The sequence below is a fragment of the Zootoca vivipara genome, chromosome 3, assembly GCF_963506605.1.
Source record: "Zootoca vivipara chromosome 3, rZooViv1.1, whole genome shotgun sequence".
In the NCBI taxonomy this organism is placed as follows: domain Eukaryota; kingdom Metazoa; phylum Chordata; class Lepidosauria; order Squamata; family Lacertidae; genus Zootoca; species Zootoca vivipara.
This window is the reverse complement of record NC_083278.1, coordinates 93,496,256-93,519,820: the sequence shown is the minus strand read 5'-3', so window position 1 is coordinate 93,519,820 and position 23,565 is coordinate 93,496,256. Positions and strand designations below refer to the sequence as shown.

Sequence of the window (23,565 nt, the reverse complement as noted above, 5' to 3'; positions counted from 1 at the left end):
TTAGAATTAAGAACCCTCTACAATCCACTTATGCTACTGAATATGCAAGGAAACTATGCCACACTTTCTCCAAGGTATCTGAAGAAGTGTGCATGCACACGAAAGCTCATACCAATAACAAACTTACTTGGTCTCTAAGGTGCTACTGGAATAATTTTTTATTATTATTTTGTTTAAACTTAATGGCATTAGCATTCAAGAATCCTGACATTTTCCTCTTCCAACCAGCTTTAGAGAAAATAAAAATGCCTCAGCTTCCCCTTCTTTCCCCACATTATCCTATGGTTGGCCACAGCAGCAATTCTGTGCAGTTAGGAGGAGAATAGAGGACAAGTCTATGCTTGCTGAAACTGGGATGGAAGAGGAATGTAAGGCACTAGTGCCTCCCTATCTGCAAACCTGGCAATGGTGTGACATTTCGAGATGAAAACATATGATAAAAGTAGATATTGAAGCAGGTGGAGTAGCATTTTGCTGTCCAATAATAATAATAATAATCATAATAATAATCATAATAATTTATTATTTATACCCCGCCCATCTGGCCGGGTTTCCCCAGCCACTCTGGGCGGCTTCCAACAGAAACATTAAAATACACTAATTTGTTAAACATTAAAAGCCTCCCTAAACAGGGCTGCCTTCAGATGTCTTCTAAAAATCTGGTAGCTGTTTTCCTTTTTGACACCTGATGGGAGGGCATTCCACAGGGCAGGCGTCACCACCGAGAAGGCCCTCTGCCTGGTTCCCTGCAACTTGGCTTCTCGCAATGAGGGAACCGCCAGAAGGCCCTCGGAGCTGGACCTCAGTGTCCAGGCAGAACGATGGGGGTGGAGACGCTCCATCAAGTATACGGGACCAAGGCCGTTTAAAATGAAATATCTCTTGTGAAAGATAGTAGAGTAACAGAAGGATCGTCTAGTCCAGCCCCCAGCCAATACAGGAAAGCCATACCACAGAATAAGATCTTCCCTTAATACTCAGACTTACCATTTAAATTTTGCCCAATTCGCCATTCACCATCAGCAGAGGGATCTGCAATTAGCCCAGCAAGAATTCTGGAGTCAAAAGCTGTGTTGTCATCTTCCAAGCCATTTATAAAGAAATTGATTCTGCTGTGGTGGACCTATAAAATTACATTTGGAAGGGAAAGCCCTTTTTATTTTTTTTAAAAATGAAACAAAACACTCATTCTAATCTCATCTGTTATTTACCGCCTTGTGTGAAATACAGTGTGCCATTGTTTCAGTTAAATCACTGGAAAACCATGTTATACATTTTCTAACCAATTCCTGTTAGAGAATATACAACTACTGAAAAGGGAAAGTCCTTCAATGGGTAAATTAAACATGAATAGGGTAACATTTATCCTATAACAAGATAACATTTAGTATCTTCTTTGTCCCATGTGCATCACCAAATAACACTGATATAATTGAACACCAACGTTATATAGCCATGTGTAGATACTAATCTGAATTATTACTGTCAGTATTCTGATGATAACAAATAAATTGTAGGCAAGCATAGTTAATTATACTGGTATGTCATTGATTGATAACTTCTCTTTCCTCATGCATCTGCGTGCTAACCAGATGCATAGATGGAAACTCCCTGCTTCCTATAATAATAATAATAATTTATTATTTATACCCCGCCCATCTGGCCGGGTTCCCCCAGCCACTCTGGGCGGCTTCCAAAAAAACAGAAATTCTAAAATACAGAAATCCATCAAACATTAAAAGCTTCCCTAAACAGGGCTGCCTTGAGATGCCTTCTAAAGGTCTGGTAATTGTTCTCTTTGACCTCTAGTGGGAGGGCATTCCACAGGGTGGGTGCCACTACCGAGAAGGCCCTCTGCCTGGTTCCCTGTAACTTGGCTAGATTCCAAGATGGCAATAAGTAATGCAGGATAATTCTTCTTCCATTTTTTTTTGTCAAGAGGTATTTGAGTTGATTGGAAGTCATTGCTCTTAAGAGTCCATATCTGTTCAGCCTTCTTGCTTTAAGAAGGAAGGGTGTTCATGGATCAACTCTTCAGATTTTCTTAAATGTCTACCATCATGGAAGACAGTAAAAGACACAGAATGGTGTCAAAGGACTGCTCACCACCAAAAGCCCCTCCTAAGGCCAGGAGAAAAACATACGGAGGTACTTACTCATAGAATCATAGACTTGGAAGGGTCCCCCAAGGGCCATCTAGTCCAACCCCCTGCAATGGAGGAATCTCAGCTAAACCATCCATGACAGATGGCCACCCAGCCTCTGCTAAAAAAACCTCCAAGCAAGCACAGTCCACGACCTCCATCCACAGCTGTTCTTCTTTCCCACCATGTGTCAAGACTGTGCACGCAATGTAGTGATGATAATCAAAGTATTCACAAACATTTTGTAACATTATTAAATGTTTAAAATGCTTCTCAAGCATTTATATTGCTACAATGCTTACCGGGGTCCTATAAGAGTAAATGAATATAATCATTCCCTACATTTGTTGCATCATATACCTAAGGGGAGAACCACACACCTTTAATTTCACTTCTTTTTTGTCTTTTCTGTTTAAAATACTTTCTGCCATAGCTGCCAAGTTTTCACTTTTCTCGCGAGGAAGCCTATTCAGCATAAGGGAAAATCCCTGTAAAAAAGGGATAACTTGGCTGTTTATGTTGTTGTTGTTTAGTCGTTTAGTCGTGTCCGACTCTTCGTGACCCCATGGACCATAGCACGCCAGGCACTCCTGTCTTCCACTGCCTCCCGCAGTTCGGTCAAACTCATGTCCGTAGCCTCGAGAACACTGTCCAACCATCTCGTCCTCTGTCGTCCCCTTCTCCTAGTGCCCTCAATCTTTCCCAACATCAGGGTCTTTTCCAAGGATTCTTCTCTTCTCATGAGGTGGCCAAAGTATTGGAGCCTCAGCTTCACGATCTGTCCTTCCAGGGAGCACTCAGGGCTGATTTCCTTAAGAATGGATAGGTTTGATCTTCTAGCAGTCCATGGGACTCTCAAGAGTCTCCTCCAGCACCATAATTCAAAAGCATCAATTCTTCGGCGATCAGCCTTCTTTATGGTCCAGCTCTCACTTCCATACATCACTACTGGGAAAACCATAGCTTTAACTATACGGACCTTTGTCGGCAAGGTGATGTCTCTGCTTTTTAAGATGCTGTCTAGGTTTGTCATTGCTTTTCTCCCAAGAAGCAGGCGTCTTTTAATTTCGTGACTGCTGTCACCATCTGCAGTGATCAAGGAGCCCAAGAAAGTAAAATCTCTCACTGCCTCCATTTCTTCCCCTTCTATTTGCCAGGAGGTGATGGGACCAGTGGCCATGATCTTGGTTTTTTTGATGTTGAGCTTCAGACCATATTTTGCGCTCTCCTCTTTCACCCTCATTAAAAGGTTCTTTAATTCCTCCTCACTTTCTGCCATCAAGGTTGTGTCATCTGCATATCTGAGGTTGTTGATATTTCTTCCGGCAATCTTAATTCCTGCTTGGGATTCATCTAGTCCAGCCTTTCGCATGATGAATTCTGCATATAAGTTAAATAAGCAGGGAGACAATATACAACCTTGTCGTACTCCTTTCCCAATTTTGAACCAATCGGTTGTTCCATATCCAGTTCTAACTGTAGCTTCTTGTCCCACATAGAGATTTCTCAGGAGACAGATGAGGTGATCAGGCACTCCCATTTCTTTAAGAACTTGCCATAGTTTGCTGTGGTCGACACAGTCAAAGGCTTTTGCATAGTCAATGAAGCAGAAGTAGACGTTTTTCTGGAACTCTCTAGCTTTCTCCATAATCCAGCGCATGTTTGCTATTTGGTCTCTGGTTCCTCTGCCCTTTCGAAATCCAGCTTGCACTTCTGGGAGTTCTCGGTCCACATACTGCCTAAGCCTGCCTTGTAGAATTTTAAGCATAACCTTGCTAGCGTGTGAAATGAGGGCAATTGTGCGGTAGTTGGAGCATTCTTTGGCACTGCCCTTTTTTGGAATTGGGATGTAGACTGATCTTCTCCAATCCTCTGGCCATTGCTGAGTTTTCCAAACTTGCTGGCATATTGGGTGTAGCACCTTAACAGCATCATCTTTTAAAATTTTAAATAGTTCAGCTGGAATATCATCACTTCCACTGGCCTTGTTATTAGCAGTGCTTTCTAAGGCCCATTTGACTTCACTCTCCAAGATGTCTGGCTCAAGGTCAGCAACCACACTACCTGGGGTGTACGAGACCTCCATATCTTTCTGGTATAATTCCTCTGTGTATTCTTGCCACCTCTTCTTGATGTCTTCTGCTTCTGTTAGGTCCTTACCACTTTTGTCCTTGATTATGGTAATCTTTGTACGAAATGTTCCTTTCATATCTCCAATTTTCTTGAACAGATCTCTGGTTTTCCCCATTCTATTGTTTTCCTCTATTTCTTTGCATTGCTCATTTAAGAAGACCCTCTTGTCTCTCCTTGCTGTTTTTTGGAAATCTGCATTCAGTTTCCTGTATCTTTCCCTATCTCCCTTGCATTTTGCTTGCCTCCTCTCCTCCGCTATTTGTAAGGCCTCGTTGGACAGCCATTTTGCTTTCTTGCATTTCCTTTTCCTTGGGATGGTTTTTGTTGCTGCCTCCTGTATAATGTTACGAGCCTCCATCCATAGTTCTTCAGGCACTCTGTCCACCAAATCTAAATCCTTAAACCTGTTCCTCACTTCCACTGTGTATTCATAAGGGATTTGATTCAGATTGTATCTTACTGGCCCAGTGGTTTTTCCTACTTTCTTCATTTTAAGCTGGAATTTTGCTATAAGAAGCTGATGATCTGAGTTACAGTCAGCTCCAGGTCTTGTTTTTGCTGACTGTATAGAGCTTCTCCATCTTTGGCTGCAGAGAATATAATCAATCTGATTTCGATGCTGCCCATTTGGTGATATCCATGTGTAGAGTCGTCTCTTGTGTTGTTGGAAGAGAGTGTTTGTGATGACCAGCTTGTTCTCTTGACAGAACTCTATTAGCCTTTGCCCTGCTTCATTTTGAACTCCAAGGCCAAACTTGCCAGTTGTTCCTTTTATCTCTTGATTCCCTACTTTAGCATTCCAATCCCCTGTAATGAGAAGAACATCCTTCTTTGGTGCCATTTCTAGAAGGTGTTGTAGGTCTTCATAGAATTGGTCAATTTCACTTTCTTCAGCACCGGTAGTTGGTGCATAAACTTGGATTACTGTGATGTTAAAAGGTCTGCCTTGGATTCGTATCGAGATCATTCTGTCATTTTTGAGATTGCATCCCATCACAGCTTTTGCCACTCTTTTGTTGACTATGAGGGCCACTCCATTTCTTCTACAGGATTCTTGCCCACAGTAGTAGATATGATAGTCACCCGAACTGAATTCACCCATTCCCTTCCATTTTAGTTCACTGATGCCCAGGATGTCGATATTTATTCTTGTCATCTCATTTTTGACCACATCCAGCTTACCTCTATTCATGGTTCTTACATTCCAGGTTCCTATGCAATATTTTTCTTTACAGCATCGGACTTTCCTTTCGCTTCCAGGCATATCCGCAACTGAGCGTCCTTTCGGCTTTGGCCCAGTCGCTTCATCAGCTCTGAATCTACTTGTACTTGTCCTCCGCTCTTCCTCAGTAGCATGTTGGACGCCTTCCGACCTGAGGGGCTCATCTTCCAGCGTCATAACTTTTATATGCCTGTTGTCTTTGTCCATGGAGTTTTCTTGGCAGGGATACTGGAGTGGCTTGCCAGTTCCTTCTCCAGGTGGATCACGTTTAGTCAAAACTCTCCACTATGACCTGTCCATCTTGGGTGGCCCTGCATGGCATAGCTCATAGCTTCTCTGAGTTATTCAAGCCCCTTCGCCACGACAAGGCATTGATCCATGAAGGGTCAATTTGCATGGATTGATATTTGCATGGATTGTGTTTATAGCTCACAGTTATCTCTGCATCACAGTAAGAGCATTGCAACTAACATTTCCAGTTCTTAGTCAAGAATCTGAAAGGACTGACTTTCTATAATCTATAACTGTGGCATGGTGAATTGAAATGAGTTGCCAACAATCCCACAATGGTGCATTCAGATGAAACATTTAAGTTGAAGTAATTGGCTTTTAGCCATGTTTTACCCAAGAGGGTACATAAATACTACTGGGAGGAAGTCATGGGGTAAAAGCCGTATTAGCCCTGACTAGCTGCTTAATCCAGCATAGCGCGTCAATCTCCTCTAAAAGTAGTTATGAGTTTTGAAACGGGGTGAAACCTTATAACCAAATTCTTGGTCTGATGTTGGAATTTAAGATTTCTTTAAAAGCAGGAAAAGATGGGGAAAAGACACTGCAGTAATATTTATTACCTTCTGGCCAGATCTTTCCATTTTTATTAAGTGCATCAAGTGCTCTCAAAAATCATTCTGGCAATTCAATGACTCACTCATGAACTATGAACAAATGTATCCCAATGAAGAGATAGAAAAAATCATTTACTACTATGTTTAGTCCAGAGCTAAACCCAGGCATCCCCAAACTTCGGCCCTCCAGATGTTTTGGACTACAATTCCCATCTTCCCCAACCACTGGTCCTGTTAGCTAGGGATCATGGGAGTTGTAGTCCAAAACATCTGGAGGGCCGCAATTTGGGGATGCCTGCCTTAAACAATATAATAATTGCCATTGGAAAGTGAGCTGATGCAGTGGCACAGGTAATTCAAGGGACATCACCACTCTTCAAGATCAACAGACATGTGAGTGAAACAACTGCCTATTGCTTCTTTCTTTACTGATCCTCTTGTACTCTGGAAAGCCCCATGCACACTGGTGACGAAACACACACTCACACGCCACAAGGGTTACTCATATGCAGAGCATCTTGCTGCCCTCATAGCCAATGCAGATGCACATCTGAACATACATCCCCATAAACATTATCAAGCTCACCCAGATCCCTATGAACTACTAACTGGACGTATCTTTTGATGTGCATGAAGAACCCCTTCCCCATCCAGGTGCCAACAACTGCCAAGCGTAACTTCAGCTTTGATGAATTACTTGTTCATGTTTTAATAAACCTTGAAAAATATTTCTGTATGAAAGTTGTTAGCTTTTACCAGCAAACAGCTTGTTTCAAAGAAGAGGTTGGAGAGCCTGGGGTTTAAAAGCTTTTGTTGTTGTTGTTCTTGCTGCTGCTACTGTCTTGCTGCCAGTTTGTGAAAACCTATTTCCATTTTGCATAAACAGGTACTCATGAGTTTAAAGGGATGGCTGCTGAATCGTCTCTCCAAATAGATGCTGAGAGAAGCTAGAGTGCTTTAGTCTGCCTTGATATCCACTCTAATCAAATCAAATGGGACTGGAATAATTGCATCCTAGAAACAATGAGTGTATAAGGACAAACAAAAGGCTTATGAAAAGCCAGAATAATTTGGTGCAGAAGCTAGGCCCTGAAAAATTCATTTGGAAAATCAGAACATGAGCATTCAAAATCCCATTCCACTGTCAATAAAGCTACATACATTTCTGACCAATATAAACAGCCACAGTTATCTAGAAATCTAAGCCTGAATGGTTATCATTAGTGCTTCAGGCACCCCTGGCTGCATTACTATTTTAACTAAGAAAATGTGAAATGAATAGAAAATTGATTTTTATGGAGACAAATTCTCTTTCCTTAAATAAAAATAAATAAAAACAGATGCTGGGGTTTGTTATTTTTATTTCCAGAAGCAGTCAATATTGTCCAAATTTGAGATATATGGAATCATTGCCCTTCCGCTGAAGAAAAATCTGAAGGGTATTATCATAATGGCTAGGCAGTGCGATTTGGTTCAAGAAAGTTCTCGCATATGGGAATTTTCCTACTCACAGAACATCACTCTCATTTGGTGTTAGCTTTTATCTATTGACACAACAATGCACAATGAACATGTGAATTTTTTTTATTTCATTTTAATACAAAGTCTATATATGGGAGGGGAGAATATGGGAGGGGGATATGAGAGTGTGTGGCTTGCAATGATTTTCTTTTTTCCACCACACATTTTTTTTACAGCCAGTTACTGTCCTTTTGGTGTTTGACTGTTATCATTATAGAAGATACAGCCTTTTCTGCTTTGTTATTTGTAGCATTATCTCATGTTTTACAACATCTTTGCACACACAGGCAACATGAAATATAACTAGTGAAAAGTTCTTAGTGGTATTAATGCATAAAAAAGAATGTGGTTCCATCTCCACTGTCTTTACCCAGCCAAAAGCTGATGAACAGCCAATTTTCCTTTATCACATTAGCACAGCCATGAGGGAAACACATTTGTTCTAGTCAGCTACACTAAAGATACTATTACCAATCTAACATATACATGTTTTATATCTGCAGTATTCTCGGAGTATGAGAGAGCCAACAATATATTAACACTAGCATGACAGTTTATTTAAGAAAAGAAAATTGTCTCTGTAGAGGGACAGAAGTTAGAAATGTATGGCTAAAGCTCAGTGTCACTGGCCTAATAAAGGTAATAATTCTTCTGCTTGCTTTATAGCAGGTAACAGTCCGGTGACAGTTCTGTCATATCATTCAAATAAAAATGTTGTCTTTTACAAGTTTAAGTGCACCTTTATTTTTAAGTCAGAAATGAAATGCACCTTCTTTTCGTGGTCGGAACATTTCTTCTTCTGGCTGAGGATTAGCTTGCTTGCCTCTATTAAAAAAGTACTTATTACAATAATTCAGCATAATATTCTGCTATAGCTCCTATGTTTATCATTTGGTTCTTAGTACATGACCGGGAGGCACCCTTCTCTATAGCGTGGTCTAAGTTAAACATATGAAAATATTTATGGTGTTAAAGGAGAAGCGTCAGAATTGGCCCAAAACATTAGACAATTGTGTATTTCAAAATTTGTGATTATTAATAGTGGATTTTCTTTCCTCACCTTTTGCTGTTAGATCAGTCAATTTACCCTTTCTATGTCAAAGTAACTAACAATTTAGAAATTAAGCCATGCCACATTACATACAAATACATCTCTCCACCAGTAATACTGGGGAACCATTCTCAAGTCTTCCTTCCCAGAATCAGTGACATGGAGGAGGAGGTAACTATGGCTGATGAGAGTTCAACAACAGCTGGAGTTGCACTGATTTCCTTCCCTGGTCTAAGAGGCTAGAAGTGATCAGCTAATATTAGGGAAGAACCAAGGGGAATGCCTTTTGTGAACATTATCCTGAAGGATCTAGACTCCTTCAGCAATTTTATAATGGTATTTGAAAGTATACACATTCAGGAAGCTTTCATTTAATTCCAAATTGGCTTTGTCTGTCCTCAATGACACCAGAACATAACTAATCCTTATTGGCTATGTAACATTGTGAATTTATTGCACTCACTATGGTTGCATTCTGACAGCACTTCATTCAGTTTTCCTGGCATTTCCTTACCTGATAATTTTCATATTTTATGTGACCTTTCATGCCTTTCACGTGAAAGACCCTTTTGGAAATCTTGTGGAAGTTTAGCACTAATTCCTGCGTCAATCACTTCCAAAAAAAAATCTGTTTGCAACCCCATTAACCCCACCCCACCCCCAAAAAATCATGGGAGTTTTGCACTGTGATTTTCCTGCCATTTCTGTGGGTCATCACAACGTGACAAATTTTGGGATAGTATTCCAACATACAGTTCTTTCCTCCTATTTCCATGGATAAATCATGAGGGGAAAGAAGCTTACATGTGCATAAATCTGCTGTAGAGTCACACCACAGCCACTGGTATGAATGACATTTAGTAAGATGTGGTGGTATATTGATCAACAAGCCAAAGTTCCATGACACAACAGATATGCGGTTTGAAATTAATGTCAGAAACTGGAACAGAAGCACTAGCCTTATAACCAGGAAAATGAATGCCATAATTCCCATGTCTGAATGCACCCTTTTGAGATTCCAGTGTAATTACTGGTACAATTGATTCAGAAATCATTGCCTTTCCTCTCCTTTGGCTTCCTTTTCTAGCACTGTACATAGCCAACACTGATTAGCACAATGCTTAGTATAATCCTGCTTCACTACATGTAGGCATTAATTGGCTGGCATTGCCTATGTGACTAATCATGGAAGAAGAAGATGCCGTAACAGGAAGGGGGGGTGCCCCCAAAACAGCAGCAGCAGATACTCCAAACAATGGCAGCAAACAGGATATTGAATAGTTATGTATTTTCACAATTCAAGTGTGTTGAGAATTATTTCTTCCCCCTCCCATCTGAAAGCACTACTTTTGACCCAACTGAAATAGGAGAACATTTGCTGAAACCAAGCTTAATACCTCCTTGTTCTAATATCCACTAAGGGATACTTACCATAGTACAGCTTCCACAAAGAGGCCCCTTCAAGTCATTCTACGTGGTAGATGATATCATGTGATGTATGTGTGCATATCTCACAGAATATGGAAGAATTTTCTTCATACTTGCACAAACACGCACAAGGGAAAGATTTGTGTGGGTGTGTAGATATGTCTCCATCTACACAATGAGCATCTCTACACAAAGGAGTTGGCCATTTAGATTGTTCTTTTGTGGTATCTTGAAACAATCCAGCTTCACTTTGTGTCCCCAGCAAGTTAATAGACAGAAAGGCTGGGTTTTTTTGCTGGAATTCTTGTACTTGTTAGGGGACCAAATTAATGCTGGACTCTTACATAATATCCAGTTTAAATTGGTTAGTTATATAGCAGTGGCAGAGCAGACATGGAGGCTGACCTTCAATTCACCAACCTTAGATTGTAAGAAAAAAATAGCCCAGTGATCCACAATCAACTCCATTCATTGAGTTATCATAACATGTATTCTCTACCTATGAGCTGTTATGCAACTTAACTTAGATTGTTATTAGGTTAATATATGCATATATCTTGTTCCACCCTCTTCACTACCCCACCTTTCCTCAATCCCAATACTGGTGCATATCAAGTTCCTTCTGAATAAACTCACTCTACAGGAATAGACACTACATTAAATCCAAGGTGAGAAAACAGATTAAGGTTATGACCAAAATGACAGGTCTATAGCTTCCTTGAATGGCTTAATAGAGACAACAAATCATTAGTAGTTACCGATGACAACAGATACAAGAAAATACAACAGACAGTAGAGATGATAAAAGAATAAATTAGTGATACCTTTCTATTAAGAAGTAAAGAAATTCAAGGATAAAATGAATTATCCCTTTGGGTTCTCTAAATATTCTTGTTTTGACTGCACATCTATTAGTTAAAACCAATTCTGTGCTTTAGATTCAGAACTTTTTTTAAAAAAAACCAATTCATATAAAATTATATGTTATCCTGTTGATGCCAAGCTACTAGGTTACACATGAAAATCTCAGCTAATTAAAAAACAAAAGAAGAGCACTGCTAGATTGGACCAAAGGCCTATCTAATCCAGAATCCTGTTCACACAGTGGTCAACCAAATGGTTACGGGAAACCCGGAAGTAGTAGGACCCGGAAGTAGGACCTAAATCATTTCAGAAAGCATACAGGTCAAGACTTCATACATCTATCAAGAGATCAGGAGTTCTATAACTGGGCCAGCATATTCCTTTCCCAATATGTTGTTCTTTGCTGTATGGAAGGCACCATCAAGCACTGCAGTTGTGGTGGAACATGAGGTAGGAGATTTTAAAATGAGGACCAAGCCATTTGTAGTGAAGGAACAGGAGGTGGGATAAGTTTATCTGTCTTTCTGTGCCTGTCCACAAGATACCACCCAATATGCTGTCAGAAACTCTCCACAAATATAGCAGTCAGTTGGACTTCCACCATTACTCTAACTTGAAAACAAAATCATGGTGGTAGAATTTTACTTGTCATTGCATGCTCCTCTCCAGTTATGCCCCCATCCGAAATAACCATAGCATAAGTAACTTCTGCAGCTTCTGTTCTATGAATGATGGACCCCATCTTTAATCTAAAAACAATGGATGACCTTCCTTCTAGAGCAGGCATCCCCAAACCTTGGCCCTCCAGATGTTTTGGACTACAATTCCCATCATCCCTGACCACTGGTCCTGTTAGCTAGGGATCATGGGAATTGTAGGCCAAAACATCTGGAGGGCCGCAGTTTGGGGATGCTTGTTCTAGAGTTATTTAAGGGTAAATACTATGGGTGCAACCCTGCCATCAGTTGTGCAGGAATAGTTCTATCTGATGCCCAATAAACTTATGCATGAATAATTTCTTCTATTATACAACTGCAACCCAAATGCACATTAGTTATTTTTTAAATGTGTGTGAAGTGTATGGCCATGAAAGCCACTGAATCAAGAATAAAGTCATGGAGAAAGCAAAGTGAGGGGCATATTAGCTACCTTGAGAACAGGAGGCTTACCAAAAGGAAAGGGGTCAAAGTGTGGTGCATATGCTAACCTATGATCTGTACTTCCTGGTTGCCTTGCTTTAGAAGTGCATTAAATGGTTAATTATATGGAATGATAGGAACTCAATGGTTATGGGTCAGTGGACTGTGTAGGGGTTAATAAGGCACTGGTCACAGGTAAAAATGAGTTTGCTGTTCTCGTAATCTCTCATTCCAGTATCATAAATAGTAATGGTTTCCTCCTGGTGAGAGTAGCAGCGTGTTTTGTTGTTGTTATTTTTTAACAGGACTCATGTGAGCGCTTATAGAGGGGAATCTACCATATACTTTCTTGCTTGCTTTTGAGGAGGATTCTTTATTCCATTTTCTACTATAATGCAATTTATTAAAGTGGGGTTCTTCCTGGTCTTTAACTAGAATAGCTGTTCAGTTTAATGCCTTTGAATACTGGCTGTTAGATGTTTTTACGAAACGGTCAATATAAACAAACTGGGCTCCATGATGGACTGGATGAGGGCGGATGACTGAAGCGCAATGCATGAAAGAAGTTGATTATAGGGCTGATGCTGCAGTTGGTGAGCTTCATGGCTGAGTGGGGATTACGAACTCTGGTCTCCCAGGTCCTAGTTCAACACTCTTAACCACTACACCACACTAGACTTAGCACAGATATGTGGGACTTGTGCCACCCCAATGGTGCTGAAGTATAACTCGCATCATCCCTGACCATTGGCCATGCTGGCTGGGGGATATGGAAGATGGAGTCCAACAACAACTGGAGGGCTACAAGTTCCCCACCCAGATATAGTATAGTATAGTATAGTATAGTATAGTATAGTATAGTATAGTATAGTATAGTATAGAATAGTATAGAATAGTATAGGCATGCTCAACATTTCCCATATTTCTTGTTTCAGCAACTCTCTCCCTATGCTGAATTTCCAAAAAAGCAGCAGCAGCAGCAAGCTTTTTAAAATGTGGGAGGAGGTAAAGATTAGAGTTCATTAATCTAGTGTCTGACAAGCCTTTTAGAAGTCAAATGAGTCTGATGCACACATCTTGCTCCTATTGCATTCCCTCATTCCCTCTACCCCCTAATTTGGTGTTGCCTTTGAACGCCATGGCAGTGATTACTGGAATGGCAGCTTCTACCCTGGTACCATGCCTGGCCTCTTATAGTCTATGTGGCACACCCGTCTGTATCAAGCTTTGTACTGTATTTGTGCAATCTACTGTATATCATTATCCTCTTGTGAGGCACACCGTGAGGTTAGGGTGGAGAGAATATTTTTAATCATTTGCTGTTTGCATTTCAATATTTGATTCAGAATGAAAATTGAGAGAACACAGAGGGTTCTTGGCAGATCTAAAGATTGGCAAGAGATAATGAATTTATATAGCAAACACATGAGAACAAGAAACACGTCACTTTAACATGAAAGGGCTTCTCTGCATATGTCACGAGGAATTTGTCTGGGGCCTCGTTCTTGAGAAGACAAAAAAAAATGCAAATGCCATGTTAACACAGCAGAAATCAAAGGATGACGTCCTGGAGGACAAGCCAGCTCAGATAATTTATCTGCATAATGTCTTACAGACCAATGGTAACATCTAAGCTGGGTAGCAAAACTTCCTGGTGATGCTGCCAACTATGGTGCTGTTTCAGCTGAAAAACTGTCTTCTGTAAACCCTGATCTTTATGCATCCACGAAGGAACTAAAAATGGAATCAATAAAATTACTATAGGTGGTATCGAACTAAGTTTTACTCAGAGTAAACCCACTGAAATTCAAAAAAGGGTTGTAACTCCAAACATCTCTTCTAGGGGGCATGTGTGTGCTCTCTGCACATCTCGGCAAAAGAGCAGACGGCTGGGCTTGGCGGAGGAAGCCTTCAGCTGTACGTTGACTGGTAGTGTGCAAGGTTGCTTGCCTGAGGGGCAAGAGGGCAGGCAGTGACTGAGAGGGGGGTTGTGCTGCCGTCCAGGGTGCCGTCATCTGTGTGACGACCATGTCTGCAACCTATTGTGTGGGTCAAGATAGCTGAGAATTCTCCTCCAATTTGAGCAAGAACAAAAATATGTTTCCCTGCCATTTCAGATAAGCTGAATCCACTGCTCTGCTGTTCTGTTACTCTTTCCCATTGTTAAAAATGGAGTCACTCTGAAACTACTCTTAACATTTATGGATGTATAGTTCTTATTTTTCTGAACTGATACATATAGTCATCTCCATTCTACATACATATGGACTGACCTGGACCCTGCTATAATAATCTGAGGCCCTTCTTTGTGTACCTCCTATGAGAGATGTCCAGAAGGCGGCAAAATGAGAATAGGCTTTTTCTGCGGTGGCCCCCCCGCTTGTGGAAAGCTCTCCCCAGGGAGGCATGCCTGGCATTTTCCTTACATATCTTTAATCACCAGGCAAAAAACATCTCTCTTCCCTCAGGCCTTTGGCTAATTAAACAATTAATGGTCTTCTAAACTATGTGTGAGGGGGTATTGTTGTTGTTTGTTACAATGGTACGTATTTTAGTGTTTTTACATTGTAAACCGCCCTATGATCTTTGGATGAATTGCGGTATAGAGATTAAATAAATAATTTGAGGCTATAAGCGGTTAATTGCTACTATCAATGAATATTCTCTAAGTGTCAAAAAAAGAAAAGAATGAAATGAGATTCAATCCTAGAGATCTCATCCTGTATGGTTTGAATAATTCTATGATTGTTTACATGTTCTGAGAATTGGATTGTAGTTTATACCATGGTCCTTGTTTGTCTGTCATGATTTAGTGGCTCCGGCTTATATTTTCTGTATCTGTTTAAATTAATACTATTTTTAATTGGGTTCCTGTGACTTGGTCTCTTTGTTATCTGTTGCAGGGGACCCTCTCCTCTGCGTTCCCCCCTCCCCAATATGCATTCTGACCCGACATCCAGAATCTTCCCATACAGCATGCATCCTACTATATTTTCACCTAGGAATTCCCTGGGGTTGGACTGTGATGGTGAACTTCTGCAAAGAAGGAATGTGCTCTATTTCTGAACAGTAGCCTCTCCCACAACCTTTCCTAACTTTTGTTCCTTTTATATACTTTTGTGTTTGTGGTTCCAATTTTATTAGTTTGTATTGGGGGTTGAGGTGGGAAGATTCCTTTTTTCTCCCTGTCAGATTACCTTCTTGAATTTAAACTGCCTAATTGGAAAACCAAGCTTATTTTTAATATTGAAATTGGATCGGGATGGCACCATACTTACAGATAACTGCTGGACTGACTATAACTTCCTTTCTGAATATATTAAAACGTGGGCATTCCAGTGCAGTATTAGGTAGGTAAAAATAAGGCATGAAATAAACATTAGGCATCAACTCTTAAGCTCTCTGTCAAGAGTACACCAAGGCTTCTAACCACAGAGTTCAACTGAAGGTAACTATCTGTCAAATGTAATCTGTGAAAGTGAATATGCTTAAGCTGGTGCTATGAATCAACCAAAATTGCTTTGGTCTTATTGACATTCAATTGCAAGAAGTTGCAGCTCATCCAGCCCAACAGACAGCCTGACAACACCAAGAGTGCTTCGGTGACAGAAAGCTTTAAATATAGATGCAACTATCATCACAATGCACATGGAACTAAACTTTATGATCCTTCATAGCATTGTCGGAAATTGGTCGGTCAGTCATCAAGTGGGCAAAGAGGCCATAAGACCTTGCCGTCATGGCTCGGCCTTCGGCGAATTTCTTCAGTTAACAAATCATCACAACTCGTTATGAAGGAATACAAATATGATTGACAGCTAAAGGCCACTTGAAGTTGCCACACTCTCACCTGATTTTTTATTTTTTGGCCTTACTATAGACCAGGGACTGCACGATTTGTTACCCACCAAGATGAAGGCTCTCTAGTCATGCATTACAATCTGCTGGGTTCCTAACAACCTTGCTGTTTTTGCAGTCCTGCGGAAAGTAGGGTGCAAAAGCAGATTTTTTGAGTTTCTAGTGGGCATTTGGCTTTGGAGAGGGTCATAGGCTATACAAATCAGGCTTGTGCTATCTGGGATCCAACTCACTTCATTTTGCTCTGCCAAGTGTCAAAATCTGCCATAACACAACCCCAAGGCTCACCAGCCATACCATCTTTTGCCCACCCTAACCAGAAGTATGTTTAAGGAAGTTGCCAATAGAGAAGTACAGAGGCGAAAGAGTTAGCCTGTTTTAGTCATTACACTTTCCCTTTCAGAGCTCAATATATTTACAAAAACGGCCACTTCCACCTGCATGAACCTGTATGTATTCTGTAATCATCATGAGAGTCCCTTTTCCATAGCCGCTTGCTGTCAGAGTAGCGACCAAGGACAGAGCAGCCTTCTCAGTTACGGCCCCAAACTATCTCCAGGGATAGGGTTAGGTTTAGGGAGATTAAGCAGGAAAGTGGATCTGAGTGCTGTACTGATGTCACAGTTCGTCAAACCTCCTGATGTTTCACAGTTTTGTATAGCTGTTAAATAGCATTGGGGACAGAACCGTGCCTTGCTTCACTCCACAGCTAAGCTGCCAGTTTGGAGAGATGCTACTTTTTGGTACCGGTAATATAGATAGGAATGGAACACTGTAAAACTGTGACTCCAGTTCGCAACCTATGGAGACAGTCCAGGAGGATACCATAGTCAATGGTATCAATAGCTGCTGAGGGAGCCTACAGCAGCAGTAGCACTGTACTCCTCGTCTCTCCCTTGAACAGGGTCAGCCAATACTATGACAAACTCAGGCCTGAAGCCAAACTGGAATAGATATTGATTCAATTGTTTCCTCCAGTAGTGCCTGCAGCTGAGCCGCCACCTTCCTCTCAAGCACCTTACTCAAAAGGGGGGTGTTAGAGACTGGGCAGTGAAGGTGAATAAGCCAACCCCAGGATCCATCCATGCAGCCACCTACTGGAATTGCACTATCATTCTGAGCTTTTGTTGTTGTTGTTGTTGTTGTTTAGAAGTTTAGTCGTGTCCGACTCTTTGTGACCCCATGGACCATAGCATGCCAGGCACTCCTGTCTTCCACTGCCTCCCGCAGTTTGGTCAAACTCATGTTCGTAGCTTCAAGAACACTGTCCAACCATCTCGTCCTCTGTTGTCCCCTTCTCCTAGTGCCCTCAATCTTTCCCAACATCAGGGTCTTTTCCAGGTAGTCTTCTCTTCTCATGAGGTGGCCAAAGTATTGGAGCCTCAGCTTCAGGATCTGTCCTTCCAGTGAGCACTCAGGGCTGATTTCCTTAGCTCTCCTAGTATTCTCCCTACAAGCTTTCAACCCAATGGCCACATTTTTTCATGAGCAACTGCCAGTGTTAGGCAGGGCCAGGCAAAAGTACTTGACACAGACTGCAAAGAGTCCTGGGGGCTAGACAGAGGGGCCCCAAGGACCCTGGGTTTGAGGTTCTTCTGCCTTGCTTTAGCTACTGGTACTACTTATCTGTACATATGCTACTTTTAATTCCAAGGTCCCTTATGCAGCCCCTCCAGTTTCTTTAGACACTTCCCATTTTTCTTATGCAATACTGCAATTGTGTCTTCAATTTCCCACCTTTTCAAAACAAAACATCCACCCATCTTAAACTCCTTCTTCCTAGAGTATTTCTACCCATGGGGATTGCACCTACTATTCCCATTGAATTCCCCTTGGGTTGCATGCTTGTGAGGGTATCTGGAAACTTGTTAGTGTAGCGGGAGTTGTGACAGTGAATCAACAGTTTGTGGGAGTGTTAAGCATCCTCTCCTCCCACTATTTCTCTTCTCCAAAACAGGTTTTCCAAAAAAGGGGACTCAGTGGGTTTTATTGTAGAAATGTGCATGTAATAGCATGTAACATGTAGTTGTATACAAGTAGGCCTTTTGCCATATTCAAAGGGTTTGATTTAGCACTTTGCCTTATGAACAAAAATACACATTGGACAGGAAGAGCTCAGTTCTCCCTACAGATTCCTTCAGCAAGAACTATTTGACAATTAGAGAAGTCTGACGATTTAAGAAGCATATTATCATCTGCTTTGCATGTATAAAAAGGTCTGGATTCAATCCCTGGCATCTTCAGGTAGAGCAGAGAACATTATCTGCTTGAAACCCTGGAGAGTCACTGCCAGCCAGTGTGGCAATACTAAACAGCTAGACAGACCAATGATCTGACTCAATATAATGCAGCTTATGTAACAGAGATATCAATTCACATTTCAGTCTAATTATTGGAGAGAATGTTGAAAGAGAAAGTGGTTTGCATGTGAAGTCCCATTTAGGGACTCTGAACCATCACTACCAACTCTAAACCAAAATATCCCTTTTCTTTCTTTTTACTCCCCCCCAAACAAAGACATGCTGGGGCTAGCTTCCATTTTTCACATGCTCTGTAGTGAAAGAAATGCTGTTTCAACAGTGCTAGCCGCTCCACATTCATCCCATTTAAAACACCCTCTGAGTTATCTAAAGGAGCCCAGCCATTTCATCAGACTATCCACCTCATCTTTTTTGCATCTTCCTTTATCACCTTAGCATGCAAAGATTTCAATGACATCTGTAAGGCCAAGGTATAGCCACTAGGTTATCTGGGAATACCTGAGTCCTGAAGCTATTCTGAGGGGCAAAAAAAAAAAAAAGACCTGGGGAAAAAAGGTAGGGAGAGAAAGGGGGAAAATAGAGACATGTCTCCTAACCCTTCCCTCTAAGGATTTGCCCACTCCTCTGCAAAGCAATGGCAGAGACAGAAGACAGAAAAAGAAACCTCATCAGGGGATCAGAGTGACAGAACTGTCATAAAACAGAGGATCCAGGGAGGATAAAGGAGGATTGGTAAAGAAGAGTGAGGGGGAAAGGGAAGAGAATAGGGTCGGGAGGAGCAAGTTATCTCTTTGCCTTTCTTTCTTTTGCCTCAGGCCCATATCGGCTTTTCCTTTTTTTGACTTAACTGGGATGAATTTTAATTGCAGTTTCTCGATGCATTTCATAGGCTGTATATTTTCCACTTGTGTGGAGTGGATTTCCCATTCATCACAGGAATGCAAGCAAAAAATCCCCAGAGCATTTTAGCTTTTCCTTTCAAAGTTAGCTCTACTTAAAAAAAAAATCAATAACTTTGGGACCATTTTGGCTGTCTATTACATACTTGCACATGTATTTCAAATTTAATGCTGATATGATTGCTTGATCCTACCTGTTCACCATATCCATACACAGATTCAGGTTGATATATACATTTTGCACAACAATATTCAGATCACACTTTCACACAGAGCTTGGCATTTTGTTTCAGAAACTGTAGGAAGGGTTATGATCACATGCTAGCTTTTGGAAATTTGCACTGTTGTTTTTTTTAAAAAAAGAAAACTCTCAATATGTCAACTATTCACTAGCAAATCCCTTCCCTCTTCCAATCCTCTCTTTATCCCACCAGTGATCAAAGTCCTCAACTTTTTTCCCCTTTTACTTTCCTTTTTTTGGCTAAATAGCAACATTCAAAATATCCCAGCTACTTTGTATTGCCCTCAACATCCACAGAAACTCTCTCTGTTGAATCCGTCAAAATGTTTATAGGAGTGTTTCAGTGTGTGGTGCATGTGGTTTTTTTTTTAACTTCTGCTGCAAATTCAGTATCATCCTTCACCAATATTACTACCTTTCTTCCAGCTTTATATTAGTTCTTCCCCCTCACTAAAACTCTTTCTCTATCTTGGCATTTTAAATCCCCTTTCATTTTCTTGGTTGTCTCTCTTATTCCAATAATATCTTTCTTATCCTTGAAAACATGTCACTCCAATTCAGCAGTCTTATTACATATGCTCCTAGCATTTGTCTAAAAGATATTTTAGCTTTTCTCTTTGCCCTCCTTTACTTTTCTTTCTCACTATCTCCTACAATGTTAATCCCTTCTCAACGGGAAATGGTTTTCCTGCAATCCAAGACTTTCCTTTTGTGTGCGGTGACACTAGTTCAACCTGAATCCCTCAAAGAACCATGTAAATTAAAAGAAAAGAAGGAACCAATGATGGGACTCTGGTGAGCACCTGAAGCAATTAACTTGATGTTGAAGAACTAGCTTTGTATTAATACAAATTTAACCTCACACAGTGTGATCAGAAAGAAACCAGAATGTGGTCTGCCTGTGAAGGTGCCACAGCTATTCCAGATAATCTAAGAGGTTCCTTCTGATCACCTTGCAAAAGCCTTTAATGCCCACCTGTACCATGCAGGAGGGTATTTCAAATGTAACAAATCAAGTACACCAGAACAAACTTAGGATTCCAAAACTCCAGTCCAAAGGTCTCACTGCTGCTGATGCCTATAAAAGCAGCGTTTCCCAAACTTGGGTCTCCAGCTGTTTTTGGACTACAGTTCCCATCACCCCTGATCACTGGTCTTGCCAGCTAGGGATGATGGGAGTTGTAGTCCAAAAACAACTGGAGAACTGAGTTTGGGAAACACTGTACTAAAGGATGCAATTTAACATTTAGCTCCAACCACAAGCTACCTGCTGTATAGACATATGAAAGGCAGTTGCTGCCTTACGAAAATACAAAATAAAGATAAAAAGAGGGAAACACAAGCTTTATATAACATTATTATACAGGTCTGAAGGATTTTGGAGGAAATACTTTATTGGGGAGGGGAGGCATATTTTAGCGGCAATTTTAATCAAATACATAGGGGACTATAGTCACTGCTGTAGCACAGCCATGCCCCACGTATTCACTATGAATTGCTGCTAAAGCATGTCCCTGAGGAATGATTTGTTCCAAAACACATTGGGTCTGGAATAAACCTTAATTCAAGTGCCTGGAGTTGTGTTTTTCTTCTTATTTTGCCGGTTAGTAGCACTTCCCTGGTTTTGTGGTGGGTTTTCTTCCCAGTGACAATGTGCACAAGCCAACTACAGTAATTTAGTAAAAACCCATGCAGAGAGGAACAAAGACGCCACAATTCAAGTATCTAATGAAACTGAATGTTGGAAGATTCAGGAGAGACAAAAAGAAAATACTTGTTCACACAAGTTAACCTATGGAATTTGCTCCAACAAGTATTAATGATGGCCACCAACCTGGATAACTTCAAAAGAGGATTAGACAAATTTGTGGAGGGTGGCTATGTTCCACCACTGTTGGAGACAGCATGCTTCTGATTCCCAGCTGCTGGAAACCAAAGGACGGGACAGTGTTCTTGTGCTCGGGTCCTGCTTGCTGATTTCTCATAGGCATCTGGTTGGCCAGTGTGAGAAGGATACTAGACTAAATGGACACTGGACTGATCCATCCAGGATGTTGTGGTGTTCTTAAGAGACGGATCAAACCAACCCAACAACTTAAATTAATATTAAACGATATGCAACACTTAGACTTAACTTAGGACTCAGCTACATTGGCAAAGAAAAAAGTGCTTTATATGCATGGTTTATGGATTCTAACACCAGGTGGCGCTGTGGAGTTCCATTTTTGCTAACCTGATTTCTCATACAAAGTTTGCAACTGAAACGCTTCTTTGATATGTCTAGACTCAGCCTCAGGCTCTAAGTTCCACTGGATGACAGAGGAGAGAACCTCTCTCTATGATTCTGATTTCCATATCTGGTTCAGAGCCCCAAACCTGACAAAGTTCTATTCTTTTAACAGCTGCACCCAGTGCTTTTTTCTGGGGGAGGGGATGCAGGGGTATGCATACCCCTAAACATTTTTGTGAATCTAAGTTAGGCCTCATTGAGGGGCAGTATTTCAATATGAATAGGAAAATGAGAGTACCCCCAAACATATTTTTTCAGGGGGGAAAGCACTGGCTGCACCCATCAAAGATTGTCAAAGGAGACCTGGGTGAGTGACATGCACAGCTTTGAGCCAAAAAGGCTTGAGGTGACAATGCAAGCTGGAGCCAAAGTAGCACTGGTTCCTAAACTCTTCTGGCCTAAAAGAGACATATTGGGTTGCTCACCAAACATATCTTATTTAATCTACACCCACACTTCAAATTCTGCCCTTTTTTTCAACCGGATTAAAACACAACCAGTCCCAAAACACAAAGGGCTCTCTGCAACGTCGAACTGTATTTAGTTAAATAGTTATCTACTGCTGCTCATTAGAAAAATGCTAACATGGTGTGCAATAGAACAATTCAGTAGAAAGCAACAGTTCCATTCATGGTGACCATTCAACTGGTATCAGAGACCAGGCAAAGCTTGAGCAAACAGATATGTTTTTAAGATGTCGCAGAAGGTCACCAGAGTAAGCACCGGTATCTGCCGTATGTTGGTAGAGGTTTTTCCACAGACTGAAAGCTACTTTGGAAAAAGTCCTCCTGCAACTTCCCATGAAATGAACGTCTGCAGGCCATGGCATAACTAACCTGGTTTCAAATTGCTTAGGGCTTTGATGTGTATGGTAAAGTGGTCCACTTGGCAACTCAGCAACTTCATTTTGCACCAGGTGCAGCTTCCAAAACAGCTTTGAAGACAGACTCCCATGAGCACATTGCAAAAGTCCACACTTGAGGTTGCTATTACATCAACCACTGTGACTAGGCTATCCTGGTCCAAGAACAGTGATAGCTGACATTGAGATCATTTGGACCTCCACCTAATACCATGCTGCAATAGACTTTCATAGTTAGTCATAAGACGAGCCTGTTGGATGAGGTCAGTGGCCCATCTAGTCCAGCGTCCTGTTCTCACAGAGGCCAACCAGATGCCTGTGGAAAGCCTACAACCAGGACATGTGCACAACAGCACTCTGTCCTCCTGTGATTCCCAGTAAATGGTATTCAGAGACATGCTACCTGTGATAGTGGAGGGAGAAAATACGCACCCTCCCCTTGGCTGGCCTGCATAGAACCATAGAATTGTAAAGTTGGAAGGGACCCCTAGGGCCATCTAGTCCAACCCCCTGAAATGCAGGAATCTCTGCAAACGGATCAGTGGCAGAGGACCATCCAACCCCTGCTTAAAAACCTCCAATGAAGGAAACTCCACTGTCAAACAACTCTTACTGTCAGAAAGTTCTTCCTGAAGTTTAGTCAGAATCTCCCTTCTTGTAACTTCAAGTTGCTGGTACTCTCCAGAGTAGGAGAAAACAAGCTTGCTCCACCTTCCACGTGACAGCCCTTAATATGAAGCAGGCAGTGTGGCAAGTCACTATCTTCCTCCTCATCTGCAACAAGTTTCCCTCCATCCACTCACAATG

At 41.2% G+C, this 23,565-nt stretch overlaps 1 protein-coding gene across 1 annotated transcript in view; it reads right to left on the bottom strand.

The window, feature by feature from the left end:
* The window catches only part of USH2A (usherin), a 452,818-nt gene that overhangs the window by 412,561 nt on the left and 16,692 nt on the right, over positions 1–23,565 (bottom strand). Inside the window, exon 4 of the mRNA XM_060273280.1 lies at positions 988–1,123. Coding sequence (XP_060129263.1) covers positions 988–1,123 — 136 coding nt within the window. The remainder of the gene's footprint in view (positions 1–987; positions 1,124–23,565) is intronic.